Below are 15,879 nucleotides of genomic sequence, written 5' to 3'. Positions count from 1 at the left end.
AACTGGGTCAAATGAACGTAAAAGATCTTAAATGGGCACGTAGACATGAAAACTTAATTGGCTTAAATAGAAAGAATTGAATGAAGTATGCATACACACAGGTAACAAAATTAAGTTTTTACAATTTGATAACAGCACTGAAATTGTTAATAATCAGTTTCTCACATACTTAAAACAGTGTGGTATTCAAAGAAGTCTTACCGCACCTTATACTCCACACCAAAAACGGAGTTGCTGAACGTAAAAACCGTACCCTAGTAGAAAATGCAAGAGCATAGATGATAGATGCAAATGCACAATTGAAAATTTGGGGCGAAATTATTTGGCAAATAGAAACATAAACAATGCCATTCAAAATCAATTACAATTCAAACGATGGGTTGGTGGAAAGCCCAGCGTGCTTTACTTGAAACGGCATAAAGTCAAAACTATTGCCATAATATTAAAAAAAAGCCCTGTGTAATTCATCTCTACATTGATGGTAAGACTTTTGTTTTGAATGGTCACCTAATGGTCACAAATTTGCACCTAAAGCAATTCCAGGAATATTTGTGGTTTACTCTGAAACGTCAAAAGCTTTCAGAAAAATGATATCAATACTTTACAAGATATTCGAGTGATGAAATGCATGTGCAAATAAAACAAGTACGGACTTTCAACAATTGAGTCTACAGCAAAACCTAAACAATTGTCATCATAACAAACACTACAAAAGAAAGTTACTATGACGCTTGTTACATATCCATTGTACTCTCTTTGCTCCGCATAACCAAAACCTGTACCCCTCTGACGCAACACCAATATAAAAGGAAGCGGACAACAGATACCAACAGCTTTGATCGGATACCTCACATCGGACCGGTCAAATTCTGAAATAGTAATAAGTCTATAATATAGATTATTTATCGTGCACATGAGGTGCATCGGGCCGATTAAATAGTCATACGTGGGTAACAATGAAATTGTTTAGAACTTATTTTGAATTTAAATTTTAGAACTCTTTGGTAACCTAATAATAGTATATTGCATTTATTTTTCATTTATTTATGTGAATTGGCGGCAAATTTAAAACTCTTGTTACACGTGAAAATGAACCTAACGCGAGAAAATTTTCGGTCAATGATTTATTATGACTCGTTGTGGGCTTATTCAACAACAAAGCTATAATAGGTTGCGATTAGCATTTCTTAATGAAGCCGCATCTCGTGCCACTATTTACAATTGGTTTAACGCGAAATGACTCAATCAATCAAAAATCAATGAGGATATCATCATATTTCCTTGACCTCTTCCTTTCTTTACCTTATTTGGCCCATCTTCGAAAGGAACGAAATGGACGTTAGAGGAGACTTGTTAGTTTTTAATAATTAAAGTCAAAGGCAAAAATAATTTATTCATATAGGTAACACGATGTACACTTATGAACATCAAAAAAGAGACATACATTTTACACTTACTACCAGTTCTCAAAAAGGGCGTTGAACGTTTTTTTTTGTTTTACACTACGTTTGTAAGGAGCTGCAACCTCCTGCATGCTGCATGTCATGTGGAACATGCTTACATCATGTTCCACATGACATCTTAAGTAATAACAAAATAAATTAAAAACAAATATTTGTCTCAGATTGTCAAATATCTTCTATCAGCAGGAGGCATGGTGAAATTGGAGCACACACTTACATTCTCGTGGGAACAACACGCAAATATATAGTCGAAATAACTAACATCACCGCATACACGAATTCAAGTACGACCAGTGACAACAAGTAGCTAGTAATACTTATTGATTGTAGCTAGTAATATTTACGTTATGTACGCAAGGTAAAAATTAATAGGTATACAATTTTACTCGTTTAGTTTTCTAATACTATTCACTTACTTATTGTAGTGATGCATACTGCATTCATTTTTATAGGTACAAGCCGCCCTTTGTTCTCTTCCACCTAAAGGTATGTATATATTGACACTAAAACTGGGGCAGTTGCAAATTGCTCTTGTGATGCAGCAATTCAGCGTACCTACCACTACTTGTTAGGGTAATTTTTAAAGACGTAAATCATACTAGCAAAATATACAATTAGGAATGACAAATGTAGTATCATCATAATATTGTGTATGTTTTGTTATTTACACTTGATTGCACAAATAATAAGATTAAAGAAAACGCAACGCTGTAGAAAGAATTACTAAAATATATTCATATTTAGTTAAGTATAATAAAAAAATTACATATTTGTCGTCAATACTCATAAATATCTTTAATCCTTTTAAATATTTATATAGTTTGATTTACTTGCTATTGTTTTATACAGTTACACTACCAAGTTTTACTAAATCATAAATAAAATCAATCAAAATGTCTCACTACATAACTATGTAATAGTTAAAGTTAAAGTTTTGCTTAACGTTTTTTTCGCCTCATAACAAAGCAATGCAAGGCAGTATTTACCTATGAATAGGTAATAGTGTGGTTTGCAGTGTCGCCAAGAGGTATGCGACACATATCTCTATAGTATGAATAAGTCGCATCGAGCGACGGGTGTCCCGGTGAATAATTGAGGGAGGAACACGCATGCGCGCAGCCGACGTGCTCAATCGTCTCCGAAAAATACGGTTTAGCTGTTTAATAAATAGAATGATTCGTTAAATACAATGCAAGCGGGCCCGGATAGCACCGCGGTCTCAGAGGCCCCAAGTAGTGGGAGCGAGGATTCTGATTGTGAACTTGGTCCAGAGACTGAAGAGGCCTCTTTGACTGAAGAATGGGCGCGAGAGCTTCTTATTGACTCGGGCGTGGTCGAACCACAAGAGGTTGGTGGTTAATTTATATCTTTATTTCAATTAAATCTGGGCACTTTAACATTCTATCGAGGTTTTTTAATTGTTGGTAAATAAATAACCACCGGAATAAATGAAATAATTGTACTTTCATCTAAAAAACTTAATATGAAACTTTTCTAAGAAAAAAATATTCCGTTATAATATTTAATTTTATAGCTTACTTACAGTCGAAAGACTTAAAAAAATTCCTTAGTGTACCCTATATATTAGTAGGTACATATTTTATATTTGACTTTTATTAATTTTTCTAGATTCGTGTAGAATCAAGAGCTGGTGTGGCTGGAGCTTTAAGCAGAGTATTAGCTGTAACAATTCGTTATGAAAGCGATGGAGAGAGACATTCACTACCTCTAGTCGTGAAACTTCCACCACGGGATCCATTCGGCCGCCTCTTTGTAGCGGAAGCGCAATTTGACACCAGAGAGATACTTTTTTACACTGAATTAGCTCCAGCGTTAAATAAATTGGCTCAGGAGGCAATTGGCCCTGATGGGGGTTTACCAGTACCGCGATGTGTGAAGGCGAGACTACCAGGTGAGAATCTTGCAAATAAACTATTATGTCAGATTGCTTCTACTTTCGCTGTGAGCCGATGTATTATTGAAATCAGTTAATTCCTTTATAAATCGCGTAGAGCTTGTGCAATTTTTATAAATTGTTATTATAATGTAATATGTTGCATACATTAATGTGTAATAAAATAGGTATATACCTAGTCCACCTAAAAGTTCTGTTACAAATGAAAATGCATTGCTTTTAAATGAAGTAATGTAATATTATAAAAAATATACCTACATATTTGTTAACGTCTCAACAAAACATTAAAAAAGTATTATATTCAAAATAACCACATTTGGCTTTTATAGAGGCCTCTAATATGTTCGGCCACGAATCTAAGGATTTACGCATTGTTTCCAAAGGAAATTTCGCCACTCCTTGCTCCAAAGTTTTTTTAAGAGACTCATTGTCACCGTGTAGTTTAGAGCAGGCCTCTCAAACTGAACATAAACTGAATTCTAAAGGGTTGAGGTCTCGGCTAGATGATAGCCAGTATTCAGCTCTTATAAAGTACAAAACGTTGGTTTCAAGCCAGGCTAATGTAGGTATATCGACAGTAGGCACTAAGCTTCATGTCTTGTTTATAATACGCGACAGAGTTCTAGCGGGAATCTTCATTTCTCGCGTTAAGATGTTTTACTCCTAATGGGGTTTCGACGAATTTTGGCTTTAATAGCAAAACAGTATTTGTACTTCTAACAGCACGCGGCGGCTCCGATTTTTTCTGGTCTTCGACAGACGAAGTGTTGTCGTAGCTGTTGATAGTTCGATATACGAACATACCAAGCTTTTAAAGTGTCTAGAATATGACCGATAGTTTTGAGAAATGCGATCAGTGCAAGTGCAGTTTTACATATATCTACATTTTTGGTATACTTTACAGCTTACATATTTTACATTAGGTATTTGGTTTGACACACGGAGTCCTTACTATTCCCATCCCTTTCCTTTTCATACAACCATTCGCGCGGAAAGGTGATGATATGGTACATAATTTTCATGAAGTTCTCTTGTAAAGTTCAGTCTTATCCCAAACGATTATCTATTTTCAGATGAAATTGGTGGCGATAGCGAGCTTGTGTTGGAAGACGTGACGGCGGAAGGTTTCGAATCTGCTGATTTCGCCGAAGGTTTGACAGTAGACCGAGCAAGAGCAGCCTTATTCGCCGCGGCCAGATTACATGCACTCTCTCTAGCGTTACGCGATAGAGAAGGACCGCTTGATCAGCGGTTCGACTTCCTCTTCCCTTGCGAAAGAGCCGCTGCTGGATACCTTCGTTTAGTTCGAAGAGGCTTACCGCAACTTGAAGCATTCCTACGCGGGCGAACCGACTGCGTTGGTGAAGCTGCCGCCGTATCCGCTCTAAGTGCTCGAGCTCCTTCTCTTCTCGGTACTTTACTCAGGCCCGCAGAACCAGCTCCTTTGGCTCACGCAGATTTCTGGAGCGGAAATCTTCTCTTTCGAGAGAGAGATGGTATAAGCGAATGTGTAGCACTAGATTGGCAAATGGTATCACTAGGTAGACCGATGGATGATGTAGCTCTGTTGCTTCTTTCGTCATTGACGCCGGAGTTGAGAAGGTCGGTCGGGGATACATTGATTGAGGATTATGGTGACCGTTTAGAGGCAGAGTGTGCTAGATTAGGAACTTCAGCAGCTGGAGTAACTGTGAGAAGAAGTTTGAAACAAGACTGGCCCCGTGCGGCGTTGAGAGCTCTTCTTTTATGCGCTGGGAGTGTTGATGTAGCTTTGGGAGAACCTCGGGCTGAACAGCGACTTTTAGAAGCAGTTAGAGACCTGTATGCTCAAGGAGTTCTCGATTTAAAATCAGACTCAGAATCATGAGTGATTAAGTGCCAATAGCCTTTAATTTTTATGTATATTCAGTATGTACGTATTTATTTGGGTATAGTTATAATTAATTGTGTGTGCGTTAAAATTATAAGCGTACTTTAACTACACTTGTCAAGGGACAACGACATTTGTAATGAATATCTATTGCCAAACAGCAATACCAAGCCTAAACCAAGACTGAAACTACCACAAGAGAGCTATTGCGTATTCAATTTAATTTAAAGCAATATTTATCGAAGAACATTGCTCATATTATTCAAAAGTACTATCAGTTTTTCGGCTATTATTTTGAATTTATTTTAATAAACGTATCTATATTACTAACTTTTCTTCTTTATTAATCCTCATAATGTAGTGAAGTTGTAGAGTATGATTTAGAAGTGATATTGCACGAACTATAAATCACTCCCGTATATTATTAAAATATTAATTCTTATCTGTAGATTATTAATCGTTTCTGTGGTGAAGCTCTTTAAACTATAACATAGAGAAATAATATATACTGGGAATAGAGAGCCATCTTACAGCTTTTTTATATTTCATATCTTAATCTATACGTCATTGTGAACATACGCCATCTCTTATCGATATCGTAAACTAATTATATGTATGTGTGTATGTACCAACACATAGTTATGCACTATAAAAGGTAGAGAATTAGGTACAAGTACTACAATGGCTCTATAGGAATATACTATATAATAGACTATATAGGAATATATTATATAATCTAGACCATAGTAGTACTTGTACCTAGCTCTTATTAGTTTAATCAATATTGAAGTTCGAGAGTAGAGTAACTCATATTGGTTGTATTACAATATTTTTAACTGCTTTACTTCAATACCCATAAACTGACAAAATATTTATTTACCTACATGATACAATTAATTAAATAAAAGACCATTAACAAAAACTAAATATTTATTTCTTAAAATCTTTGTGTTTGTTGAAATATTCTTGGGCGAATGATTTCATTTCATTATCACCAGAGTAGGTCAATTTTACACATTTTTTTGGTTGATTGACTTGCACCAACTGTTTATTAAGACATTCAGTGTCATTTCTCCAAAAAAAAATTTGAGAGCTCTTTATGTGTTACACCTTTGAAGGGATATGACACAAATATGTCAGTGTACTTTTTTAACGTTCCTTTTCCAGCACACTTTGGAGCATTTTTTTTAAATTTTTAAACTTTGTATTTCCTTAAAACATTGGTCTCTACAACAACTCGAGCGATGGATAATTTAACCTCTTCTTATTTTTAAAATATTATTTTGATCGTATGTTTGTTTCATTTTGATGCCCTAACACATCTTTATTGCATGTTTTGCAACTTTTAATGATAAATTATAAACCCAGCCGCAAACGTATGCCCCCTGTCCTAAATCACATTGACCTTCACTGGCGTTGTGTATGAATTCCTCCCTAAATGGAATTTTACTTTCTTCGGGAACCTCAGCTTCTATCAGTTGATTTTCTTTAAAAACAGTCTAAGGTTTGCAGGCAATCGTTTTTATCTTCTTCACAATTAGATTGCACTAATTGGGGCGTGTTATAATTACTAAGCAACAAGGTTTTGAATGCTCCTTCAAAATTGACTCTATTAGGAGAAATATTCCTCGCCTCAAAGGTCCTGATGTTCCCGAAGCAATTTTTGACTGGATCCTGGTTGAAAGTTCTCGTAAGCATGAAATCAAAACGAATATTTTTGGCAAAATAAAATTCCATAGCTCTTGCATATCGTTTTAATGATTTTTTTTATTGATGGTACAACCAATTCAACCACAAATATTTTTTTTCCTTCTTTTTTTAGCTTTAAATTTGACACTTTAAATGCTGGAGTGCTTTTTGATGATGACACACACACAGCTGATGATGACATCCCTTTAATAGAGACTATAAGTAGCGTCATTGGACACTTACTTTTGATAACAATCCTTTTTAGTAAATTAGGTTAGACTTAAATTACTTATTAGTCTTAAGTTAGGCTAGATCGTAATGTTCCATGATGTCATAGTAAACACACATGTATATAAAAAATAAAAGTAAAAGATGTCTCGATTAATTATTTTAATAAAAATAAAGTGTTATGTGTGAGTTTGTGCAATATAATCCTTGCAGCGCTCCACTTCTTATACAAAACCGTAAGAGGATTAAGAATATTATGTTCAGAACAACCTGAAGTTAAGAAAGAAGAACCAATGTCAATACAGAAACTATGAAATTAATTGTTATTGCTGATTGATAGAGAAATCCAGTAACATACACACAAAAAGAAATACAGGCAAATTATAAATCTCTTTTTTTGAAGTCCCTTAAAAACCAAATTATTTTAATTGCCTACGTCCAATTGGTTCCATTTCCTGACTGACCATTTCACTAGGGTAAGGAAGTTTTCCACGAGAGCCTGAAAAAAGTTAAACAATTTACCACTAAAATCTTTATAAGACATTAAGTAACACACAATAGTTAACCTTTTCCTGGAGGAATAAGTAAGACAATGAAAATTCAATTGCTAATGACAATGTATTGGTTTCTTTTCAATTACTTACCATTCAAATGAAGAAATGGAATGGCTAAAGCATTTAATTGGTTATTACGATTATGATCTCTGTCTGTGAAATGAACATCACAAACTTTTTTCTTTTTGAAAATCTCTTCATTAGTCAATCGAAAATCACCAGTGAGTTTAAACCAATAATTCAATTGCTGACGGAATCTTTTAGGGTTTGGAAATTAATGAAGGCTGGCATCTGAAAAATAAGACAAAATATGCATGTCAATATGTTGATAAAGTTTTAAGATGTAACATTAAATCATGAAATAATATCTTTTATAGTGGCTTTGTGTACTGAAATAATTAAAATTAAATTTCTGCTGTTGCTGAGATGGATAAGACCACGCAATTTCGTAATTTAAATAATCTGTTCTATTGATATGTATTTAAACAATACATTCATAAACATAAGCACTTATGCCTGTAATCCCTTACGGGATAGGCAGGGGTGCATTGCTTTATTACGAGTTCCCTTACGATTATATAATTTATTTTCAGGTATTTTACTTTGTCAGTTAATTTATTGTATAATAGCCCTATAAATGAAGCCCTTTAAGGCAAGGAAAGGTCCCGGAAATATAGATTATTTTTGTTTCTGGAATCGATTATGTGATTTGTGATACAGGTAGTATCCATAGAATAGTCCGAAGTTTTTGCCCACCGAAATGAGGTGGCGGATTGGAGAGGAGAGGCTTGGAGAGGCATATAGATCTAGCAATTAATTATAATAATCTGAATAGTAGGCATGCCTTAAAGGCTGTCGTACATATGTCTGCATGCAATCATATTTCGTAAAGTATGCTAGCAGTATAGTACTGCTTGCAGGAGACAAGTAAGTAGTAAATGCGTCACTTACCACTAAGTGATCAACCAAACACACATCGTTTAGACATTTTGACCTAAATCACAAAAATCCACGAGTTTGTAATTTTTGTATTGACACTTTTGCCTTTGGGAGTTGGCATTCAAATACCTCATTTAACTGATTTTTAATTATTTAATCTGTAGTTTTTGAACGTTTTAAATGGTAATTACATTTTTCTTTAAAGCGGCATCTCTTGAGCACAGTAGAATCTAGGAGATCGTCTATAGAGGACGCTACCATGCAAAGAAAAATCACGTTGTATGAGACTCCCCCCCCCCCCCCCCGAACTATAACGAGATACGAGATTTTTTCTTTAACTAAAGCAAAAATCCCTTATTATAATGTATTATCTTCTTTCATAATCAATAATAATATTAAGATTTAATATGTTTATGTACATATTTTGTTTTTAATTAGCTTATCCCTTTGTTTCCATTTGATGTCTTTGTTTATTTTTTCTCGCTTGTAGTTTCCCAACCTTTTACTTGAAACTGGCATAAAGTTAAAACTATTGCCATACTATAAAAAAATACAAAAAGCCTAAAGAATAAGAAGTCTAAAAAGTTTTGTTATAAGCACTGGCATCAACGCTATGTAACATGAATAAATATGAATTTACTAAAAAGTTTTCAATTAACTGTACTTCAGAATTAAAAGTCTTAGAATTCAATGTTTGTTATTTTTCCTGAACCTCAATAGTGTAGACATTTGTAGACAACCATCGTTGTATTTGCCGGTCACAGAAAATTGCCTTTTTTGTTTTGTTGACTAAACTGTTACGTCATTATAGTTCGGAATAGTAATCTTGATACCAACAAACATCTTATTACTTTATATTACTAATTTCCCTTAGACTACTAAAAACGTATATAATGTAATAAATAAATTAGTACATTTAGAACACCGGAATCGTTATCTGTAAATCGTTGTCAAATTGAAATGTCAATTGATTTTGTTATTTTGCACAAGTTCTGTGTTTTGTAAGGATTTGCGTTTGTGCTTCGTATAGGGGTTACCAACGTAAATTTCCCCCCAAATTTAGGAGGTAAAAAGTAAAATGGGATAAGTTTAGGGAATTTTATTTGTAACAATAGATCTCGTGATTACTCTCTATACTTCTTATCCATCGCAGATTATTTATTACTATTACTGGAATTGTCAAAATACAATTAGTCTTTATTTTAGAATTATTTTGTAACTACATTTTTATATTAGTGTTTCCGCTTAAGAGGGTTTAATAAATTTTTCAAAAGCACCAATAGACTTTGACGTAAATTTTATTCAGTAAAATGTTATTAGGTAATGTTTTGAGGTTGAAATAATAAAATTAAAGCATAAATACTGTTATAGTAGGTAACACTTTACTTCAGAATTATGCTATTATTAATCAAATTTCAATTTAGTACTTGACTGTACATGTACTTGACCTTCGAGTTTTATGTTATAAATTAAAATCATTAATAAAGTGACAATTGAAATGTGTTACCAAGTTAAAATTTAAGTGTGTTGTTTAAACAAATAATCTAAACAATGGCTCAAACTAATCAAGTAAACCTGGATATGGGCGATGAGGATGTTGAGGATAATCAGCCTCGACTTAACCGAATGGACTCCGTTTCTAGGCCTGTGGCACCAAACAGGAATAATGTGGGTCTAGGAGATAGACTGAATATTATGTTCAGAGAGATACGGCCGCTGGTCGAACATGCGCGAATGGTATTTATCAAAATTCTATTGCAAAGTGTTTTAACTTATTTATTTCAATTATCATTCTTAAGTTCTTTGTATATTAAATAACATTTTGTTTTAAATATTAAATTTTAGGGTAACAATGCTAGACTATCATTACCAACCTGGCTACCTCGGAATCCACCAAATACACATCAACTGGGTGAAGGTCCTCAAAGGCCCCAAAGCTCTATAGCCCATGTAAATCTGGGACCTTCTGCTCAAGCATACATGGTTACTGACAGAGTAACACCACCATCAAGTGCAAGGGCACAAACAAGTCATGGGTTAAATACTAGTAACTCTAATGATTCCAACATATCTGAACAAGCAGAGGATATCAATATTTCAGTGAATCCAGCCAATAACAATAATATAAATGATAATGCTGATGATAGTCAAAGTGATGATGGTACACAGCAGGTATATAATCATTTCTAAAACATAGTTATATCTATGACAATATATTAAAATCCCATAAAAAATAGTTTATAGGATTTAGGTTAAGTTTATAATGACCATTAATTTTTATTATTATTTATAAACTGTATCTAAATGTTGAAAATCATTTCAGGTTGTGGATGTACGTGGAACACTAAATCTTTTAATAAGATATGCTCCATTTTACTTCATTCTCTTTATAAAGTATTTATATGACAGTAGAGAAGCTATTTTCACATTTATACTATTATTTTTCATGTTCTGTCATAGTGATAGCCTTGTTAGAAGGTAGGTACTTAATTGAGTGTTAGTTAACTCTACTTAAGTGCTCAAGTAATTAAGCAACTTTGTTTTAATAGTTCTATTCAAATAATTAATGTAAAAACATATTGTTCTAGTTTAATCCTATGCATAATTTGCCATATTTATAATTCAAAAGCTTTTAATAAGTACTAAATTATTAATTAAAATTTCAGAGAACATGGTAAACAAATGAATCGCAGCTTTTTAGCTCTGCTGAGTGAATTACTTTTCTCATCAAGCTGTATAGTAATAGTCCACTTTCTCTTTGGCCATGGAAGACTCTTACCAAATGTTATTATGTTCCCTGGATATGTAGAACCAATAGATGTATGGGAACTTATGTGGTTGGTAGTACTCACCGACTTAATTGTTAAGATTATTACTGTAAATACAAAAATTGTTGTAACAATGATGCCATCGTTTATACTGCCTTATCAGAAACGGGTGAGTAACGGTAGTTGCACAACTAAATGTATTATGTGATTAATTACCAATTTTTGTATGAAAGGGAACCCCAAAGAGGCACATATTTAAAGAAATCATTTATGTAACATAAACATTATTAAAATTGAAAAGAAAATGTTTCATAATTGGCATGTTTTTGGTAGGGACAACTGTCATGTATTGGATAAGACTTTTCTATACTAGTTTCAATACACTCAAATGTTACTGCATTTAATTTGCCATTTAAGATGCAAATAAATGAAAAGACGCTATTGACCAACCACAATGGAACCCTGTGTACTATCCTTTCGTCTTTCCTTTTTGCTTTTCACTCCCAGATTACTGAAGGTGATAATATAAACTGCAAAGTGAACCAACAGCGTGTTTAGACTGATTCTTATTGGTCAAGGAAGTGTTGTGATTGTGTCTCTGTTTGGACTAGAAATGCTTTTTAGTTTCACATAACATGGAGAGGGTTGAAACATGTGCCTAGGACTTATAAATTTTAAAATTGGTCTAGTGGACATAGAATTACAATTGTGTACAAAATTAAAATATTTTAATTAATTTCAGGGTAAAGTATACCTTTTTACTGAAGCAATATCTCAGTTATACCGTGCCTTGATTACTATTCAGCCATGGATATTCTTCTTAATGCAGTCCTATGAAGGCTCAGAGAAGATGGTAGGAATGTTTCTTACATCTGCATATGTATTTGCTAAAGTTGTGGAGATAATTGTCCGGTTGAGGCTATTTAAGAATGCCACGTGGACATTGCTGCAAAGCGTGGTGAGTTGGAACCTATATTCTAATGTCCTATTTTAAACATTTTGAAATTGTTTGTTCTATTCATTAACTCATTATTAGATGTTACATCTGTCAGAAGTATTGTTATAACATATTATATAATCACTAACTTATGAGCATTGCATACTCAAGGAGCACAGGAGTACAGCAAGTAGTTAATGACCTGCCTGTTATTTAACAAAAATGTATATCCCAATTGCAATTGTGGTTCTATCTGGTAATATGTAGTATTTTTTAATTGTAATTTAATGCCTGATTGGATTTAGCATTTTTCAAGATGCCTTATTCATAATATTATAGTCCTTGAGTAGACGTAGAATGCCTTGTCTTTGTTTTATATTTATTGTGACATGAAGGTGAAAAGGACAAAACAGATTAAGTATTTAAAGGCTTTTTATAAGTAGAAACAATGAACTCTGCTAGTTCAGAAACAAAATTTATTTTAACATTTTAGAACCTGGGTACGAAACCAACAGTGGAGCAGTTAATATCAGCAGGAGACTCATGTCCAATATGTCACGATGACTACACCACCCCTGTGCGATTAGGTTGCAGTCACATATTCTGTGAGCTTTGTATAGCTGCCTGGTTGGATAGGGAACATACCTGTCCACTCTGCAGGGCCAAGGTGGCCGATGAACCTACTTGGAGAGATGGCTCCACCACATATGAGCTTCAATTGTATTAGAGAAATCTTCAGCAACATTCGTTTTGTTGTTGGACCGGGTTCTATATAACAAAATAAAGTGGTAATTACTACAAATACTTTATAGAAATAATTACTTTATAGATATCAATAAATTTATTTAATTAGAAGGTACTACATGTAAAGTCCTGGTTCTGTTCAAGTGACATTACTCGCATGTTTGTTACATGTAATAATTTATTAATGTGGTGAACTTTGAGTTCATAAAGAATAAGAATAGTCTTATATGAAGTAATATTCAATAACAAAACGGCTTAATGTGACTACAGTTACTCTTATATGAAGGTTTGCTTGATAAAGTTCCTTATATGTAATGTATTTTATCATCATTATTTAGGATACTCTCCAGCTGGTGATTACATTTATATAGAACCCGGCCCTGATATCAGATGTACCAATTCCGTGTGCATATTATTATATTATGGTAAATAATATTATGTAGTACATTATTACCAATTTTAGTAGTTAACGCATGGCGTATAAAAAGTTTTTGATTCCCTGTGAAACGAATCGTTTCAGAATGGACATAGATTTTATGTACTTCAAAAATTGTATTTATATTATAGAAAATTGTTTAAGCTTACGTTTAAACTTGCTTTAAATGCGTCAGCAATTCGTAAATTCAAAGTTATTTATATGGCAAAATGTTCAATTCCCTAGTCGTAATTTTCACATAAGATACAAAAAAATCTTATACTTATTTCACAAGTTTCTATTTTATCTGAGGTCCATATTACAAAGTTTAAGTGCCCGTTTATTAATCACGATTTTTTAGCAACGTTATCCGGTGTAATAAAAAAAATTAAACCTAGTCGTATTGAGAGTATAAGACGCGAAAAAAAAAGATTTTATATTTTTCAGTTTTAATATTTGTGATAGTTTTTGTGTATGTTGATATTTGGAACCTTAAACCGGATGAAATGGTAAATTAACTTAACATTTAACATAAACTTTTAGTTAGGTACCTTATTATATTTTTATATCAATAATATTTTTTATTTTACAAATTTTATTTACATTGTATATCTTTAAAAATATGTTTATTATTGTAACTTGCCGACTTATAGTTATCAGGTGGACTTGTGTTTATGCAGAATTTAAAAAAACATAATAATATGTAAGTAGATGTACTAAATGTAAGTGGATGTAAGGTATTTTCTAACTTGAACAGTCCAAGGTACATCTAAATCTGTGCTGAACATTTTTAGATATATTTCTGTTACTGTCTTATTCTTAATTACTTTTATGATTTTATCTCTTCAATTGTACTGATTAAACCATTGTGGGTTAGTAGCACCGCGTGCATTTTTCTGATATTATGTAGTCGTTTGCAAGCTAATTTACTGTGTAGTATAGAATGTATATATGTAAATATTTAAATTATATTTTTTTTGATAAATTAACATAAAAATAATCTTTACGCCCAAGTGTGCATATAAATTAGAATCTTGGGTTTAAAATGGGTTAATTGGGTTTAATGTGTAAATATGTTGGGTTGTAATAGCTCTGTTATGAGTTTGGCAAACACTTTCTAATACTTGTATGAAACAATCGTAGTTTTTGTCTTAACACCAGAGGCGCTGATAGATGTTTTATGCGATAATTTAGCACGTTTTTAAAAATTCTAGCGCTGTTTTAAAAAGAACAAAAAGTTTTGTAAAGATCGAAAGAATTCGATCGCAGTAAATATTTCTGATTTCGTTATGTATTATTGAAGTTTTGGCTCTATAGCTAAGTAATTTTTTAAATAATAGTAATAATATAAAAGACAATGCCTAAATATAACCACTGTCGCTATTTAGCTTTGCAATGATAACGATTTTCTCCTATTAAACCATAATATGTACTATATAAGATAGATAAACTCATTATAAACTATGAAGCATTAATTCACCTGCGAATTAAGATGCCAAATATATAAAATGTTATAATTCCACTAAATATATGTATTATACGTTGTATTTGTAGAGTAAGTGTTAATTACTTTAGATTATTTTAAGAAAGATGTGATATAATAAAAAAGACAAGTGATATTTAAGTATTTTTTGTTTTTATTTTTTTATTCCCGTTTTATTAATTGAATCCTAGCGTGAATGGCTCTGCCTGTAAATGGGTTATTCCTATGACTAGCGCAAGGGATTCCGGCTTGGGCTGTTGTTGGTTGGACACTTGCCTAATGGTTGGGACGGAGGCACACTGGGTACAAAGTACAAAGTAAGGGTCCTCGCCTACCCCGAAGGCAGTTTTTCTAGTTTATTCTAGTCTAAACAGACATTTCAATGCATTCCCATCATCTCCAACGCTTGAGTCTGTGCGGAAAAAGAACCGACAGTTATACGAACTAATATGAATGTAATTCTTTTTCACTTATCCTCGTAAATTACATCTTTACATTGTTACGTATTAACATTATGACGTAACAGTGTTCAAAATTTATTAATTTAGGTAACAATGTACAGTTATGAACGTCAAAAAGGAAATGCACATTAAATGCTTCTAATTTTACATTTACTGCCAGTTCTCAAATCATTGGCGAGGAATGGAAGAGAAGAACTGGCAATAAACTCTCCGCCACTTTTTTAATCGCTAAGTTTTTTTGTTTTATACAGTGTTTGTAAGGAGCTGCAACCATTTTCTACATGATATCTTAAGTAATTAAAAAATAAAATAAAAACAAAGATTGTCCTCTATCAGCAGTAGGCATGGTGAAATAGGAGCATGCACTTACAATCTCGTAGGAATCGAATACACGAATTCAAGTTCGACCAGTC

At 33.0% G+C, this 15,879-nt stretch overlaps 2 protein-coding genes and 1 long non-coding RNA gene across 3 annotated transcripts; 2 read left to right on the top strand and 1 right to left on the bottom strand.

Moving 5' to 3' along the window:
- Window positions 1-2,578: 2,578 nt before the first annotated feature.
- LOC123711963 lies at window positions 2,579-5,595 on the top strand. The gene is made up of 3 exons (XM_045664843.1): window positions 2,579-2,811; window positions 3,093-3,375; window positions 4,452-5,595. Exons 1-3 carry the CDS (start codon window positions 2,653-2,655, stop codon window positions 5,243-5,245), a joined length of 1,236 nt encoding a protein of 411 aa, XP_045520799.1. The 5' UTR covers window positions 2,579-2,652; the 3' UTR covers window positions 5,246-5,595.
- Window positions 5,596-6,160: 565 nt separating this feature from the next.
- Window positions 6,161-8,934, bottom strand: LOC123711980. The gene is made up of 3 exons (XR_006754027.1): window positions 8,671-8,934; window positions 7,810-8,010; window positions 6,161-7,664 (listed from the first exon to the last, which is right to left on the bottom strand). It is a non-coding gene; the product is annotated as an uncharacterized LOC123711980 (long non-coding RNA).
- A 1,117-nt stretch (window positions 8,935-10,051) lies between these two features.
- On the top strand, window positions 10,052-15,114 carry LOC123712129 (RING finger and transmembrane domain-containing protein 2). Its single transcript, XM_045665098.1, has 6 exons — window positions 10,052-10,395; window positions 10,504-10,830; window positions 10,982-11,136; window positions 11,325-11,595; window positions 12,169-12,384; window positions 12,857-15,114. Exons 1-6 carry the CDS (start codon window positions 10,210-10,212, stop codon window positions 13,088-13,090), a joined length of 1,389 nt encoding a protein of 462 aa, XP_045521054.1. The 5' UTR covers window positions 10,052-10,209; the 3' UTR covers window positions 13,091-15,114.
- The last annotated feature ends 765 nt before the right edge of the window (window positions 15,115-15,879 follow it).

The sequence above is a fragment of the Pieris brassicae genome, chromosome 7 (assembly GCF_905147105.1).
Source record: "Pieris brassicae chromosome 7, ilPieBrab1.1, whole genome shotgun sequence".
In the NCBI taxonomy this organism is placed as follows: domain Eukaryota; kingdom Metazoa; phylum Arthropoda; class Insecta; order Lepidoptera; family Pieridae; genus Pieris; species Pieris brassicae.
Note: the sequence above shows the minus strand (reverse complement) of the source record. Positions and strands in the feature narration are given on the sequence as shown.

What these genes read in the sequence shown, in the direction of transcription:
- LOC123711963 (XM_045664843.1), top strand. Translation starts at nt 2,653, where the DNA reads ATGCAAGCGGGCCCGGATAGCACCGCGGTCTCAGAGGCCCCAAGTAGT. An exon ending in GCGTGGTCGAACCACAAGAG is followed by an intron (nt 2,812 to 3,092) that starts GTTGGTGGTTAA and finishes TAATTTTTCTAG; the next exon opens with ATTCGTGTAGAATCAAGAGC. An exon ending in TGTGAAGGCGAGACTACCAG is followed by an intron (nt 3,376 to 4,451) that starts GTGAGAATCTTG and finishes ATCTATTTTCAG; the next exon opens with ATGAAATTGGTGGCGATAGC.
- LOC123712129 (XM_045665098.1), top strand. Translation starts at nt 10,210, where the DNA reads ATGGCTCAAACTAATCAAGTAAACCTGGATATGGGCGATGAGGATGTT. An exon ending in TGGTCGAACATGCGCGAATG is followed by an intron (nt 10,396 to 10,503) that starts GTATTTATCAAA and finishes ATTAAATTTTAG; the next exon opens with GGTAACAATGCTAGACTATC. An exon ending in GTGATGATGGTACACAGCAG is followed by an intron (nt 10,831 to 10,981) that starts GTATATAATCAT and finishes AAATCATTTCAG; the next exon opens with GTTGTGGATGTACGTGGAAC.